The sequence below is a fragment of the Urocitellus parryii genome, chromosome 14 (assembly GCF_045843805.1).
Source record: "Urocitellus parryii isolate mUroPar1 chromosome 14, mUroPar1.hap1, whole genome shotgun sequence".
NCBI classification, from domain to species: domain Eukaryota; kingdom Metazoa; phylum Chordata; class Mammalia; order Rodentia; family Sciuridae; genus Urocitellus; species Urocitellus parryii.
In genome coordinates, this window is record NC_135544.1 from 36,301,022 (window position 1) to 36,319,426 (window position 18,405).

Below are 18,405 nucleotides of genomic sequence, written 5' to 3' on the forward strand. Positions count from 1 at the left end.
GACCTATTGGAGTTCACTGAAATTTCATATACAGTTTTCTATCTTTGTTAGTATTTCCATTTTGTCCATACACTCTTTCTTGATTTTCTTCACAACTTCCTAGAACAGCTTGAAAACAATTGTTTTAAAGTCTTTGTCTAATAGATCTGTCATAAGAACTTTTTCAGGAAAATTTTATCTTGATTTATTTTCTTTTCCATTAAAAGAAGTATACTTTCCTGCTTCTCTGTAGTACTTAAGATTTATTATTGTTGAAAACGGGTTAATTAAATCTAATAATGTGGTTAACTCTAGAAATCAGATGTTCCATCTCCCCAGTGTTTACTTATTTTGTTTTTGCTATTATTTATTATTGTTATTATTTATTTTCTTATTATTGCTTTTGTTTTCGCTCTTTGTCAAGGATCAGCCTTAGCAGAAAACTTAGTGGCTCTCTGTTTTTTCTAAGCTTGTAGCTTTCCCTGGGTATGCATAGTATCTTTCTAACTTTCTCTGCATATGTGGCTGCTTTTCAATTCTCCAGTCAGCAATAGCTGGCTCCCAAAATGGTAAAAAGAAAACAAACAAACAAACAAAAAAAAAAAAACCTAACAGTTAAAATAGTGGGGCCGTGGGGCAGGGTGTCAACCCTTTAAATCCTCTTTAACCAGGTGGTATGCCACAGGCCTATAATCTCAGCGACTTGGGAAGATGAGGCAGGAGGATGGCAAGTTTAAAGTCAGCCTTGGCAATTTCGTGAGGCCCAAAGCATAGTAAGACCCTGTGTCAAAATAAAAAAATTTAAAAGGCTGGAGATGTAGCTCAGTGGTAAATAACCCCTGGGTTTAATATCTACCAGTCCAAAAAAAAAAAAAAAAAAAAAACTAAAACAAAAAGCCTCTTGATCATTTTAGGTAGATAGGGGGGGCTTACAACAATGGGGGAAGGTTGCAGCAGTGCCTGCTTCTGTCTCTATCTCTATGATCAGAAGCAATAGTTAGTGATCAGAACAGTTATCCCTGATATTTAAAGGACAGGGTATTTTGTTTATGCAAGCTACTTCCATAATATATGCACAGTTCCCTACTATAGGGCTTGAGGTAGAGGACAAGTAGCTGCTACTGTGTTAAGAGCTGAAACTGACTGAGATTTAACATCCAAACCATTCTCTGGAAGTTGCAGAGACTTCAGTTTTCCAAAATAATTACAAATAATCACAACAGACAGATTCTGTTAGTGCAACTGTTGTCCAGATAAGTAAAGAGATTCCTAGTGCTTTTCATGGTTTGATGGCTCATTTCATTTTAACAGAATAATATTCTTTTGTCTTCGTGCAGTTTATTTAGCTGCCCATCTACTGAAAGACATATTGGCTGCTTTCCAATTTGGGCAACTATGTGTAAATCTGCTATAAACATCCACATGCAGGTTTTTCTATAAATGTAAATTTTCAGTTCATTTGAGTAAATATCAAGGAGTGTAACTGCTGGTTTGTATGATAAGAATATGTTTACTTTCATAAGAAACTACCAAACTATTCTATAGTGTCTATACTCATTTTGTATTTCCACCAGAAATGAATGAGAGCTCCTATTGTTCCACACTGCCAACATTTAATATTTAGATTTTGAGTATTCTAATTTGTTTGTAGTCATTCATCATTGTTCAATATGCAATTACCTAATGACAGATGATTCTGAATGCCTTCTCATATGTTCACTTGCCATTCACATATCTTTATTTATTTTTGTTAGTTGTAGATGGACACAATGTCTTTATTTTTTTATGTGGTGCTGAGAATCGAACCCAGTGCCTCAAACATGCTAGGTAAATACTCTAACACTGAGCCACAACCCCAAACCTACATATCTTCTTTGATTTGCTCAGGCCTTTTGCTCATTTTTAAGTCAGGTTCTTCATTTCCTTATTGCTGAGTTTTATGACTTCTGTGTATATTTTGGATAAAAGCCCTTTATTAGATGTGTCTTTTGCAACATTTTCCCCAGTGTGTAGCTTGTCTTACTGTCTTGATCTTACCTTTTACAAAGTTGAAGTTTTTCACTTTAAAGAAATCCAGGTTATTAAAAATCTCTTTCACAGAATGCACCTCTGGTGTCTAAAAAATCACAGCTAAATCCATAGACATCTAGGTTTCTTGTATGTTCTTGAATTTTTAGCATTTTTTATTCTAAATGTAGTTCTATAATCCATTTTGAATTAGTTTTTATGGAAGGTGTGAAGCCTGTGTCTAGATTGATTTTTAATATATTCAGTTGTTCTGGCACCATTAATTGAGAAGGCTCTTTCTGCACCACAATATTACTTTTGTTCTTTTGGCAAAGCTCAGTTGAGTATAATTATGTGTGTGTGCATTTCTAGATTTCTTATTCTTTTCCATTTGCATATACTTTTGCAAAATATCACACTGTCTTTATAATAAGTCTAAAGTTAGGTAATATTAATCCTAGAATTCTGTTCTCCTTAAATATTAAGTTAGCTATTCTGGATATTTAAACTTTAGATTATGTAAATTTATATATGTAGATATTTGTAGACATTTTATTGTGTAGATATTTGTAGATTTATGATATCTATAAAATAGCTAGCTGTATTTTGATTGGGTTTGTTAGATCAATTTAGGAAGAAATGGAATCTTAACAATATTGCATCTTCTTATCCATGAACATGGAATGTCCTTTTATTTACCTGCTCTTTGACTCTATTCTTCACAGTTTTATAGTTTTCCTTAAGCAGATTTTATACACATTTTGTTAAATTTACACCTACATAATTCATTTTGGGGTGAAACAATAACAGATTCTAATGCGTGTCTCTTCAAACTGTGTTTTGCCTTCTAGTATGCTTTGCAGCTTTTTGCGAAGGGGACATGATGTATCATGTGAATGGAATGCTTTAAATAGGCTCTTAGCAATACAATGGTAAAGTGCAGAGATAGGGAATGCACTCTCTAGTTCTATAATTAGGTCTCAGTCTTTTGATGAGTCCATGCCCATAACCAGTGCTTCTCAGTTCCCCACACCACACTCCTCAGGTGGAACAGGATGGCTGAAGGCAGCAAGAGTTATGTATTCCCCTTTGCTCAGTGCGGAAAGCTAAAGCAGGCTGGAGTTGGTTTTCTCTGATAATTTTTCGGTTTGCTTATGATTTTACTCCTTGTTAAGATAGAGTGGCCACTTCTATGTTTCTAACATACTGGACTGATCTCTCAAAGTTCCTCTGCTAAATTCTTATTTATCATAAGCATATAAAGTATTTGGAAATATTATACCTATGCATTCTTAAACTATTCTTACTTAAACTATCCTATCTAATATTTTTAAGTTTTCTAAATTAGTATATGCTGGCACAAAATTTGGGATGTTTTTGTTCTTAAAAAGCTTTTATAGGTCTTATAGTTCAAGAACTTAAATTCCTTTTAAAGTTCAGAGATGAATAACTTGTCTAAACCAGTCATTAAAATAATAGATAGGACAATATAAAGTATCAATTTATTTTTAAAAAAACCCTAATAAAGGGCTTTTATCTAAAATCTACATAGAATGCATAAAACTCAGCAAAAAGGAAATGAAGAACCTATGACTTTGAATAAAATATAAAAACAGGTCATGCATCATTAAACATACAAATTCCACTGCATTTAAAAATGTGCGTTATATATTCAATGACTGCCAGAATTTGAAAATTCTAGAATATATTTTCAACAGGTTTATGAAATATATAGATATCTAGTTTTTATTCAGTGATTATCTACAGTTGCCAAAGAGATGAAATGCCCAGAAGTTTTCTTTGACTATCTTTGTTATCAGCATGAATGATTATATAACTAATGATTCATCGTTACTGGAAATAGAAAATATTTAATTGAAGGTACATTTTGAAATACATATTTATAATTTTTAAATATAAATCTAAAGATTAAATTCATACTTGTATGTAATTTTCAAAATATGTCACATATAAAGATAAATAAACATTTAATTATGACAAGTAACATATTGCATATGAATTATGAACCTTTCATTATGCTCATTTCAGAATTCCATTTAAGAATTTTCATGTCTATTTAAACATTTCTTCAGAAATTAAACTTTTTGGCCCAGAAATAACACATGTACTTTACTGATGAAGTGCTGAACATTGCAGTTTACTGAATAATGCATATTTTTAATGGATTCATGAAGAAAGCGTGAACACTGTGTCATCCCACAGGTAACTAACAGTGTCAGTAACCTGGCAACTCCCCTCTTTGCAAGCATAATTAATTTTTTTTTAACTCAGATTTATTTTTGGTTTCAATCTCATACCACATGAAACACACACACACACACACACACACACACACAAATTATACTGTTATTCTTAGGTTTAATAGAGAATATATATGGCAAATATGTTTTACACAGTAAGTGAATAAAAGGTTAAAAAACAAGTGATAGAAGAACATCTTCATAAGTTTTGTATAGTTTTAAAAAGCTCACTTTTAAATATGCAAGATTATTATGATATGAAATGATCATACTAAAATTTTAAATATATATAATGTAGAGTTACAATATAGCCCAAACCAAATTTCAGAAGTAAATTTAAAATCAAAATTTATATTTATAGATTGTATAATTATATAATATGCCACAAATATTAATAATGTTAGAATATAAATGTGGACTTGGTAGTCTAAAGATTAAATTCATATTTGTATATGATTTTCAAACACTGTATTGCTAATTTATAATTTTTAATTCAAAAGTCCAACTTGTCTGTTCTTATGAACATTTTATTTATTTTTATTGGTTCTCTTTAGTTATACATGACAGTACAATCCATTTTGACATAATTATAAAAGCATGGAATATATCTTGTTCTAATTCAGACTCGAGTACATCTGTTTTCCCCTACCCCTCACCATTCCTAGCTCCCTTTCCTCTATTGATCTTTCTGCCATTTACTCATAGTTGTTTTTTTTAATTAATTTCTTTTGGATATACGAGATCATGAGATTCACTGTGGTGTATCAATACAATGAATCTTGTGAACATTTAAAAGCACTCAAAACATCTCTATGCTCAATGATTACACAATGTATATACATATGTATAAATGCATAAACACAAAACTAAAAAATAATAATCTAGATTTTTAGATGAAATGAAAGTTAATATTCTTGTGCCAATTTTCTTCATTTAGAATAGGATCTTCATTCTCATGTATGTCTATGTAAGAACTTATCAAAACTTGGGCAAGATGATCAAACTCATAAAGATTATGTGAAATTTAGGACTACTTTATTTCTATATTTAAGAATATCTCCTTTTTTAATATGTCTCAAAACCAGGAATTCATGTACAGAGGCCTAAATTAATAGTAAAGGGCAAGGAAAGAAAGATTTTGAATCCTCATAATTTCCATAAGATGCTCCAAAGGCACTAAGAAATATACATTTTAGTACAAAGCATTTTTATTAACATTAGTCCCCTTTGACTCCCAAATTAGACTATCACCCCTATCTCCTCGATGGAGAAATATATGGACTATGCATGGGAATAAAACAAAAACAAACCAAAATATATCTCCTGTATTGAAACATCAAAATGTATTTGCTATTACATTTAAAATGTACTCACATAGGATACCAGCACTATAGTGTGTGTGTGTGTGTGTGTGTGTGTGCGTGTGTGTGTGCGTGCGAGAGAGTGAGAGAGAGAGAGAGAGTGTGTGTATGTGTATCAGTCGTATCAGTGGTGCTTGGAACACTACTATTAAACTTATAAGCTGAAATATTTCCACCAATTATGGATAAGGTTGAAATTCAGGATAAAAAGCTACTCACGAATTCTCAACATCTTTTCTGAAGAATGCTTTAGAATTCACAGTATGAGTTTCATTCTTCAGAGGCAGATATCTATTGGCTCCAGAGATGTCTACCAGCTCATTCCACAATTTAAAGAAAAAAATGAAGAAAAGGAAAAGCAAAAGTATCTGGACAAAAATCAAAGAGGCTACACCATACTAAGGATTTATATTTATAAATGAACAAACTAAGGAGAAAATATCTCTGTGTGATTAATATGATTAGAATGGAAATGTGAAAAAGGAGGAAGAAAAATAAATTACTGCATTTCTTTAACAGCATATGCTTTGGAACAACAATGAGGAAAAATGTGGTCAAACTGTGTAAAGATATTCTGGCTCTTTAGTAGAGAATTAAGTGAAAGAAAAATCCACACAGTCTTCATTTAAATAATACTAAATTTCCCATTAAAAAGATGAAAAAATAAGAGATCATATTTTTCTAAATTAAATCCATTTTTACATGCACATTTTAAAATAGCTTTTCTTTTTTACTATTGCAACAAGAGATCAGAATACTATTTTCAAAATGCTATGCAAAAGTTACCGTGGTAACAGTGCAATTCCTTTTGAAACATAATTGTCTAAAAATTTATCAGATGCAATATGGCATATTTCCTCAGAAACTTTTTGCATGTCCTTTTATAATATTATTATAACGTGGTATTAGCATGCATGTAACTTCTATTCCATTAAATCTTTTTCTTCAGATGAAATGACTTTTTTCAAATTATTGCTATTTTAACACATTAATCTCATTATACAAAACGCTATTTTATATTTTAAGCCAGAAGGCAATCTGAAAACATGATTAAGAATGCATCTGAAATCAGGATAGGAAAAAATGTCTTTTCTTCAGTACTTATTACCTTTATAAATCATATTCTTACTTCTGCTTTAAAACTATCTTATTCATAACCTCAGATTTTTGGAATACAAAAATGTCCAAAATATGATTGAAATAATATAGCTACATGAGAAGCAAAGCAGAAAAAATCACAGAAAATCATAATTACAACATAAATATGTCTTACTCTTTGTAGTCCTTCATACCAATCATCTTGTTCAAACCAATGTGAAATGTAAGTCATCCAAGCCATAGAATGTGTCTACTTTAATCAAGGCAATTGGAAACTCGGCATCAGAATAATCAGCACCTAAAGTAACAATAATGTGTTTCAACCAAACAAGCTTTACCAAAATTTCCCTTGTGAAAAGGAGAGGCTAATATTGCAAAAAAATTTCAGCTGAAACAGTTCTCGTAATTTACACATAATAATATCTGTGAAAAGAATGCTAAGTTAGAAAAGACTATATTAAAATACGGAAAAAAAATCAAATAGTTAATTTGTTACATAGTTCTAGAGAATGCTAGATCAAATATTCTATTAGGCTTTCTGTTTAAATTCTAAAAACATCTTAAGTATAGCTTTTGTAAGAAATAAGCAAATGATTTCTAAAATTTAATGAGTTTTTTTAAAAGAAAAATCATAAAACAGTAAGCAAAAGATTAGTTCTAATTCCAACCTTGGGAGTTGGACACAAAGTTGGATATACAAAGCTTCTAGGTTAAAAGGTGTACATGAGAACAGTTGGACTTCAGAATATCCTGTATAAAGTCTAGATGCTTCACCCAACAATTAACAGGTTTTTTCCTGACCAAACTCTTCAAACCTTTACAATGCTATAGAGATCAAAGAAAAGGAAGAAGTAAAGGAAGGAGAGAAAGAGGGAGGAAGAGAGGAAGGAATGAAGCAGGGAAAGAGTGGGGGAAAAAAGAAAGAAACAAAAATAGGAAGGAAAGGAGGGACCCCAGGAGAAACAGAAAAATCTGAGTGTCTCCCCTTCACATCAAAAAAGCCTGGCAACTTTTCTTCTGGAATAGAAAGATACACTTGTATGAAATATATGTATCACTGTAGTTAGTTGAGAATGGTCTTATCTCTACTGAGATTTCTTATATTCTAGAAGTATTTTTAATATCTGCTTGAAGCATCAGGTCAAAATGCTTGGGAATTGGCTCTGCTTTTGGCAAAGTCTCTTGCTCAATTTCCTTTCATTTTGATGTCTTCCTTGAATTTGAACCATGGCTATTTTCCCTGTCCTTATAATTCTTGCAGAGCCCTTTGTTCCTGCCTATCTGCTCAGTTTTACCCCATCTTCTGGAATTGTCAATCTCCTCATTATTGTCTCTGTTCTAATGCTTATCCTACACTAACTTGAAATTCTTGATCTCAGTTCTGCCATATGCTTTTTAACTTAGAGAGAGCCCTGACACAAACACTCTAAACACCTTGCCATTGCCTCACTGGTTCATTTCTCTCCTAATAAAACTTAACCTAATTTGACTCAAGCCAAGCTCCTAAACTCTATTTCAAGCTACCTACTAAACCTAGTTCCCTCACACTTTCACTTCTTCATTCCAATATTAACGTGTAAAATTTAAGATCTTTTCAAGGGAGATTTCCTTCTCTATCACCACTATTCTTTATCTTGCATGCCCTATTTCCATGACTGCTATACTCTAGACAGTAACCTGAGATGAAAACATCAAACTCTCCTTGATTCTTTCATTAATGTCACCTTTCCTTCCTATTACAACTGATCACGAAGTCTTATTAAACTACCTTTAAAATATCTTTTCAAAAGACCTATCTCCATCCCTCATGCCAGTGTTTCTAATGAAACCTTTCATGGTGTTTGTACAGACTACCAAAATGGTTTACTTATTGGTTTCCTGCTTTTATTTCAATTCCCAAACATGTGGTGTTCTATTCTTTTGGACTTCATGCCTTGAAGCTTTGAAATGCTCTTGCCTAAACTGTACTTCCTTTCTACTTTTTTTCTGTGAAGAATGTGTTTTTTCCTATTTTTTAAGACCCTCCTTAAATACCCATTTTTGAAGTCTTGCTCAAATTCTCCTAATCTGTGTGTCTTAATATCATATTTGTAAGCAATGAATAATGATTATTTGTGTAGCTAACTATAAATGTAAAGAATCATGCTTTATTCATCTTTGTATAAAACATACAAAATGATAAGTGAATTGACATATATAGTGCTAAGAATATTTGTCATCCAGTGGTATTTGATATGAAATTAAGGCACATATTTTTGAAACTTGGAAAGGATCCAAAGTAATGTATCCAAGTGAAATGGGTTAGTAATCCCATAGTAATTTACTATATACTTTCTTCTAGGAAGGAAATCATTTGGAAAATATTTTTAGGGTCTAAATACAAACTTGAATTAGTAAGAATATTTTGTAATCACTCTAAGCACTAAGAGTATATTTATTATACTATTAAAAGTCCAGTAATATTAAAATTAATACCTTGTTTATAGGGCATACAATAGTTATTTCTTGATTTTTTTCATGAGTACTCTTCACTATATTTCCAAGAATTAAAAAAAGAAGAAAATCTCACATGATGTCATCTAAGATTAAATGTTACCTTGCTTTTAAAAAATGTATTTCTTGGTTATACTCCAGGACCTTGGTTGTATTCCAAGTATCTGAATGTGGATGGGAATCTGATAATTTAAGGTAATAATGGTAAATAGGTTTCAACTTTCATACCTCCCTGGGGTGGAGAGTTGAAACCTTCAGTTGACCTCAGAGAGAAAGCATGTCATGATCACTTAGCAGTAACTAAGACAAGGAGGAAAGAGTTGTGATGGCACCTATTCCATATCTTCGCATCTCTATATCTATGTCTGTGTATCTAATTAATATTTTATTAAAATCACAAACTTAACTAAATCCATGGAACTTATTACCTATTAAAATTAGTGATGTAAGGAAATGGCAATAATCAAATGCTAGATATCACCATGTAAAATAAAGAAAATGACAATCAACTTACTGCAGGCATTAAATATCGAAACACAAGTAACATGCATAGTCTGGTTACTGATCCTTATTTTCTTATATCCATCTTTGCATCTATATCTTTGCCATAACTTCATAATAGGTAGACTATGTATTTTTGCTTATTATCTTTGGGTCTTTCCACGAAGCTTGCTTTGCTCAAGGATATATGGGCCGAAGTTAAAAGGCTTCAATTCTAGGGCCAGATTCAAAGGCTATTTTCATTCACTCCTTTGTGCTGCTGACATCAATGAAAGAACATTTCACAGCTACCCAATTGGTCCAAGAATGATGAGAAAATAAAAAGTGATTAAAATTCTTAACCTGAGTAAAATGATATTTTTGCTTATTCTCTAAGACTCATCCTGAGTCACTTATACTTTGATTCTACACTTAAAATTTTTCCATCTGTTTTTACCTGATACCTGACATCACAATGTTGGCCTAATCCTCTGAAATGTTGGCATTTGAAGGCTACCCTTTTTTTCTATTAAATTCCTTCCTGCCAAGTTCTTACCTGCTATATTATCTATAGTTCTTAGACTCAGCTTTGTCTCCTATATCTTTTTTTTTTTTTTGAACCAGGGATTGAACCCAGGGGCACTAAACCACTGAGCCACACCCCAGCTCTTTTTGTATTTTATTTAAAGACAGGGTCTCACTGGGTTGATTAAGGTCTCACTCAGTTGCTGAGGCTGACCTTGAACCTTGAACTCGAGATCCTCCTGCCTCAGGCTCCCAAGCCACTGGGATTACAGGTGTGTATGACCATGCCCAGCTGGCTTGTCTCCTGGTTCTTATAAGAGCAATGATACTTATTTAAAACTTCCTAACAAACTAGATGAACATATAAAATAAGCACAGGCCATAACTTTTTCAACAACCAGGGTATAAATCAAATATAGAATATTTGATATTATTTAAAATCATCTGCTTTATTTTTTGTATTTATTCTGTGTTGAATCACAGTTAAGTGAGTTGAGAGGAGGAGAGCTTGTGAAAGAGAGACTTAGGAAGTGTAAATGTTCCTTATGCCAAAGATTACTTGCACAAGTTGATACAGATCTGGGATCACCTGTCAGTCTACTTTTAATATAAATAGATGATCCTTTTGAGAAGTCAGAATTAAAGGAAGATAGATATCAACAGTAATGTATCACCATAGTTCTGTGGAGTTGTCCATCTTAACTATACTCAAAACCTCACATAAAAATATCGAAGAAAGTCTGAGTTAGAGAGTAAATGTATAGTTTATTCAGTGCTCTTTGAAGTCAGAATGATTCTGAATTTTGATGAATTAGAAAATCATTACACACACTCACTCATGAGCATGCATGCACATGTATGCTACTTTTTCTCCAGGAGAATGTGCCTACATAAAAGTAGTGAATGAAATCCTGAGAAGCTAAGAAGAACTTCTGGTAATTTCATGGTGCTAGAGGGACAACAATTAGAATTCAGATACTGCTAAGGAAAATGGTGTTCTCCAGTAAGGACCATCTGGGTCTATACATTAAGAAAGAAATGGACATATACCACCCCTCTGAAGAGTGAAATTCAGCTTCAAATACATTGATTCAATGACTGGATTAAGATAATCCACCATATTTTAGTATCTTCTGAAAGCAAAAGGACATCTCTCTGGAGGAAGATAACATTAAATCATTGGCATTCAATAAACTAATGACCAGGTAGGCAAAAATACAAAAACTGGAAATTATACTTCCACTTAATTATAAGTACATTAGTATGGACCCACAAATATCACTCCTATACTATAATAAGAAAAAAAGAAATAATGTAAAAAGTGTAATTTTTCTTTAACTAATTGAGGTTGCAAAACAATCAAGGAAGAAGAAGATGAACCCCTCTAAAAAGAAACAGGGAATGTTTACCTCTTTACATTTGACAAAGCATGGGGGAAAAAAAAGGTAACTACCATAAAATATGGTAGGGAAAAGCCATTTTTAGAAATGCAGTTAATTCTTAAAAGCCAAGTGTGAACTAGAATATTAGTTTAGAATAACTGGAAGGTCCAGATAAAAACTCAGTTTGCACTCACTTGCAAAATCTCCTCCACAGGTTTCAATTGGGTGCTCAGGAAAAACACTGGATGAGAATCAGCCCCTCAGTGGCTTGATCATATAGGAGGCAATCAGATGGCTGACAGGCATGAAACACGGTATACTTCTTATTTCAAATGAAGAAAAATCCTTCAATTGCAGGGAGCAGAGAAACAAACACCCTCACTCTCAGGGAAAATGAGAAAGTAATGAAAGCAAACCTCTTTGCCTCTGGGAGGGAAAGGAAATCCTCCTTGCTAATCCCAGGAATTAGGCAAAAATCAATGCTTCTGGGAGGAGGGAAGAAGTGAAAGCTGTCAGCCTCTGGAGTTGAGGAGGAAAACATCTCAGGTCCCAATCCTGTACCAAAACAAAGCACAAGTCTGCCACTACTCAAAGAAAGTACAAGACTTTCTTTCCCAGTCAATAACAATCATGAATCCAAAGCAGAGTCTGGCTGTCATGAAAGTAGGATGTACAGAAAAACATACCCAAATCTCCCCTGAGAAGTAGACCTTCTCTATCTCTGAGATAAACTGCAATCAAATTCTGCTTTGGGATACCATAAACTAAATGAATTATTTTGTAAATATATATATATATATATATTATAAAATGCAGATGAACTAATATTAAAGAGAATAAATTTAAAGACACAAGAAAAGTGTATTATCAAATACTATTTTTGCACAAAAATCTAATAGTAAATAGCATTAGGATGTGCTATTTGCATTAAGAGAAAGGGTGTACCATTTTTCAGCTCACCCTTTTTCTACCACCTGCTAATAATTCCCTGCAAATAATGAATTCATTTGATGTTGTTTGTTTAAAAACATTGTAATTTTGCCTTTAGTTTTTGAAGAATATTTTTACTGAATGTATAGTTACCGTTTTCTCAGCACTTTAAAAATATTATCCCATTCTCATTTAAAACTGAATCCCCATCTCCTGATATTTTAAATGACAGTCCTAACCAGAATCTCTAAATTGTTCTAAATTACAAATAAGGAAAAACAAATGACTTGTATTAGGGTAATTTAACAAGTCTAAAATGTCCAGAACATCTTATGGTGTACCATAAATTGAACATTTCTACTTTTTAGGATATAAAAAGGGGTTCAAGGTAAATCCATTTAATATAATTGGATTTTTCAAGGAAATCTATTTTAAGCAATTTCTAAAGACACTATATTTCTAAGAAATATAATTGGCATCTTTTTTATGAAAGTGGTTTGATGCAGCAAAGTATAATAAGTTGTCAAAATATATACTTATTTTTAATTTTTTATATTTATTTTTCTGTCTAAAATTCATCTTTACCTTTGCTAATTCACAAAATCTAGGGAAAATTCCAAATGTCTTCTGAAAAATATTTTGTAAAATGCAGATAAACAGTATTAAAGAAAACAATTTTAATGATATAAGAAAGCATATTACTAAATACTATATTTGCAAAAAAAAAAAAGTCTGACAATAAATAGCATTAGGACATGTTGCTCACATTAAGAAAGAGGGAATACCATTTCCCCACTCACCCTTTTTCTGCCTCCTGCAACTTTGCCTTAATATTATCATTTGAGGTTCTAGAAAATATTTTGGATCATAAGGATGAGGGTTACACCCAAAGGATGGCAAAAAAATAAATGAGAAGTCTGAATGCCTCAAAACTTCCTACACTAATACCCCCTCTTTAAAAAAAAAAAAAGAGAAATCAACTTCTATTTTGTTTTAAGCCACTATTACTTTGCGTTTCCCTTTTATATGCTACTAAACCTCAAGTAGACTCCTAGAATGCATACTTTCAAATCATTTGTGAAAGGGGAAGTCAATAATGTTAATTAGATGTAGCCTTTTTAATTTTCTTTAAATATAATTAATTATCATGTTTTCATCACCCCAGGGATATACTATTACAAACACTGCATTGTTATTGTTCATAGTAATATAAAAAGCCAGGGTTGGTGTTAACTACTTTGGCTAAAGAAATATAGTATTGGGCTGGGGATGTGGTTCAAGCAGTAGCGTGCTTGCCTGGCTTGTGCAGGGTGCTGGGTTCGATCCTCAGCACCACATAAAAATAAAATAAAAATAAAATAAAGATATTGTGTCCACCGAAAATTAAAAAAATAAATAAACAAATATTAAAAAATTCTGTCTCTCTAAACAAAAGAAATACAGTATTCATCTCATTAACCATATATTATTTAGTAAAAATATATTAATCCATGTATATCTGCTATATCATTTTATTCATTCATTTCAGCAAATGTTGCATATTTATCATGGGTAGGCACCAATGCTAGTTACTAAACATACAGAGAAACAAGATGATAGACCCAACAAGGCACATGGCATATACTATGCTGTCTAACAAATAATTATGCTCAGTTGTCTCTTTTCCTGCTTATAGGCATGGAATCCATAGCACTGTATCTTTCTCTAACCCTACTTCATGGTCCCTCCTTTTATCTACTTAGTGACTACAGCTCAAAAAATAAGAGAAAGATGAAATAAGATATCTATACCCTAGGGAAGTACTACTTTTCACAATACATTGTAGATGGAGGCATAAAAGAAGCAGGATTTTTATTTTTCAGGTATTTTCTCTATCAATTTGTTCACGGTAAATAGAAGAAAATTTGACATCAGAAGACTGAGGCAGGAAGACTGCAAGTTCAAGGCCAGACTCAGCAACTTAGTGAGACTCTGTCTAAAAATCAAATCTAAAAAAAGGGCTAGGGATGTAGCTCAATGGTAAAGTGCCCGTGAGTTCAATCTCTAGTACACAAAAAAAAAAAAAAGAAAGAAAGAAAGAAAGAAAATTCTATGTCACTAACACAGCATTATAGCAGATAATAAAAAGTCTTAAACAATGGCATTATGACATTGAAGTAAGATTTCTATTGATATTGATATAAAATTTGCTATGACCAAATGGTGATATAATTAATCTAGTACCCAAGAAGAAAAAATTGGGGGGGTATGCAAAAATCTGCAGATTCTCTCTTTTGGTAATGAATAGCCTATGTGGGCCTCCTCTCATTCAAGAACAGAAATGAGTGTACCAGTGGGTAGGATAAATTGACTGCAGTATGAGATGCTGAAATAATGATTGTGAAGAAAATAAAAGGCAAGAGCAGAATAAAAATCCACATGAAAGAGCGAAAAAGGACAGAATTGAAAATTGGAAAAATAAATCAATGCAAACATATCAGTCATTCAGAGAACAAAACTCTTCCAAAACACAGTGGGAAAGTAGATTTGTTTTGTTTTAGATTAGGGAAAAATTGAAAGAAATGTTATACAAGGGATGAAAACTGGAACTAATTTAAAAAATTTTTAGAGAATGTTAAAGTTCAAGTAAAATAACTAAAACAAAGCAACAGTCCAAGATACAGCCCCAAAATATTTCTTGAGTTGGAAAAGAAAAGATGCTGATGAGATAAACCAAAAGAGATCAAAACTGCTTGTTTTGTTTCAAGCAAAAAAAAAATTTATATATGCATATAAAACAAATAAGTAATTTACTGGTTGTTTTGCTCATTTTCTAATTACCTGGTGTAAAAATAAAATCTCTGGGAAGACAGGACTTTTATCTGTTTGTTGAGTGCTTCTTTAGTGCCTGCCTAGAATATGATTATGAATCAATAAATATTTGTTGAACAAATAAAAGGAGAAGTAATTGTTAAAATCATAAAAAGATATAAATTAGTCAAAGAAATACTTTTTCACATTTCCCTAAATGTTATCATCCATGTTATGCATACACATACACAGGAACATAAATAAAATTCGGACAAATTCAGAAACTAATATTTTATAATTCTTTTAGCAAGTAGAAAAATTTAAGATGGTATGTACTAATGAAGAGAAGTTAGATTCCTATCACTTATTAAGAAATAAGTCATATAATAACTATATTAAACTGAAGAAATGCTGTGTTATTACAATTTTGTAAATAGACAAGTGAATTCTATGTGAAGAAAAAACATAGGTATTCTCATAAATGTAAGGATTCAGAAGACAATTTACCTTCCTAACCTTTCTAAAAGATTACTTGAAGAAAATTAAATTCTTTCAAAAAATTAACCAAAGAAAAGAAATCAACTATAGAAGATAATGTAATTTTTAAAATATATTAAGCAAAGAAACCAGAGTATGATTTTGAAAATGCAAATGATAAAATAATTTTATGAAAAAGATAGGTAATATAAAATGTTAATTTAAAATAAAACTAAAAGTCTCAGATTGTTTTCCAGGTACTAGGATTTAGATAAAGAAGAGCAGAATACAAAGATATAAAAACTTTTCCATTTTATATTTAAAGATGTAATCAATAGATACAAATTGCTTCTTGATATTTAGGGAGAAATATTAGGGAGAAATTGACTCAAAGTCATTTTTATAACAAAAAACATTAAATAATAGACAAATCATAAAAAATCTTATTATTTAAAAATTTATTATAAACAATGCTGATATGAAAATTTATATAAAATATCAATATACAAGGAATTAAAAGTTAATGATTTGAAAAACTATGTAGTTAAATGACGCGTTACATTTTTGTGTATTTTAAAATTTACATATATACACCTATAAACATTGATATACTTTAAAAACTAAAAACAAAAAAAAACAATGTAAGGTAAACAGTTGGCTATTTCTGAATGGTAAGATTTTGGGAAATATAGAAACATAATATTCCTTTGACCTAATTTATGTTTTATAATTTTAATAATTACTTATAATTTTAACAATTACTTCTTCTATTTGTTCAACAAATATTTATTGATTCATAACTATGTTCTAGACAGGCATTAAAGAAGTATTCAATACACAGATAAAAGCCCTGTCTTCCCAGAGATTTTATTTTTACACCAGGTAATCAGAAAATGAGCAAAACAAATGAGTAAATTATATATATATATATATATTTTTTTTTTTTTTGGTGCTGTGGATGGAACCCAGGGCCTTGCGCATGCAAGGCAAGCACTCTACTACTGAGCTATATCCCTAGCCTTAAGATAATTTTTAATGTAGAGAAAAATGGTGCAGAAAAAGAAGTTCTAGAGATACAGCTCATAGTAGAATCCTTTAAAAGATAATCTACGAATGCCCCACACTGAAATTAAGCAAATATTTGAAGGAAACAAAAGAACAAAAGTATAAAGAAAGGTGATGGAAAAGTTTGTGAAATAGAGGAAGTAACAAAAGCAAAGATTCTGATATGTTCCTGACACGTTTAAGAAATAGTAAGAAAAATCAATCCAAGTACTTAAAAAGTGTATTAAAATACCAGAGATGAACCAAGAGTCAGAGATTAAAGAAAGTTTGTTAAACTCACATTTACACTCTTCTGAATTTGGAAATTTCTGTGTAATAGAACATATATTGCCTTTTTAATTAAAAAATAAAACCTTCAAAATATCTTGTTAAAAGGGTTTAAAATTTGAATATACTTTATGCTAAGAGTTAACACAAAAATATTTTGTAATTGTGTAATCAATGTGTGGTTATATTATTTTGTAAAAAACTTTTTTCAGGAAATTTGAAGAACTTTCCTGCAACCCCCACATCAGCCAGCCACTGGCTCACTTGAGATCTTCCTGTTTCTATATTAGTAATTCTATATGAACACTATTTTGATCGTGATATGTGGAGTCATAGATTATTAAGCATAAATAGGATTTTTTAAATCTCTAAATCAGTTCATTTAGACATGTTTTTCAGGTATTTTAAAGCAGAATAACTTAGAAACTTGCTACAAATGCAGATTTCTGTAGCAGGTCCTAAATCTAATGAAAAAGAATCTTGGAGTAGAACTTGTCAAAATTACCCCAAGATAACTTATATGCACAGTAAAGCTAGAGATTTATTGACCTAGTTATACAACAACAGAGATAATTTAGCAGAAAAATTACCTCTGGTATCATCTATTCACAAAGATTAATCTCTTAAATTTATGTTATTCCTGAGGTTATCTTTTTCTCATGCTTAACAGGGCAATTTTATCTAAGCATTCTCACTATATGTCAAATCATGTTCTTAAAAGCTTAGATGATAAAATAGGTCACAACAAGTACAGCATTAGCCTACATTAAAATCCTGGATTAGGTAGCATGTAGAAAAGATCAAAGTGGCAGTTTTAATTTAGGCTCACAAAATGACCACTTAGCCAGTATAAGTTCCAATTTGGTCATCAAAACCTAGGAGACATATGTTAGTACACACATAAACTGTATATCATCAGAAAAGCAAGATCCCAATTCAGAGAGGTGGGAATGTGAATTTAGTAATCTTTGCCATCCATCTACATATGTTTAGGTTTTTATATCCCTATTTTTAACAATCAAAATTTTAAAATTACATGCATTTGAACTATGAAATTAGATTGTCTAGAACTTTAGAGGATCACAAACTCTTCTGTGCTGTAATATGGAAATGATTTTTTGATTTGACTGAAGAACTAATCCACTTTTACTTAAACAGGCTCATTTATAATACCTTCGGTGTGATTGAAAATCAAAGAAAACTACAGCAGAGGGAAATCACATATTTTCATTCATAAACTAAGAAAGCTAGAAGTAAATATGTTCTTGAGAAAGTATTGTGAAATAAGTA

General features: G+C 31.3%; 1 protein-coding gene across 5 annotated transcripts in view; it reads right to left on the bottom strand.

The window, feature by feature from the left end:
- The window catches only part of Wdr17 (WD repeat domain 17), an 82,079-nt gene extending 75,124 nt beyond the window's left edge, over positions 1 to 6,955 (bottom strand). For all 5 annotated transcript variants that reach the window (XM_077792600.1, XM_077792598.1, XM_077792597.1 and 2 more), the window contains exon 1: positions 6,882 to 6,955. In XM_077792600.1, the coding sequence (XP_077648726.1) occupies positions 6,882 to 6,947 (66 nt within the window). In that variant the 5' untranslated portion in view covers positions 6,948 to 6,955. The remainder of the gene's footprint in view (positions 1 to 6,881) is intronic.
- Positions 6,956 to 18,405: the final 11,450 nt, after the last annotated feature.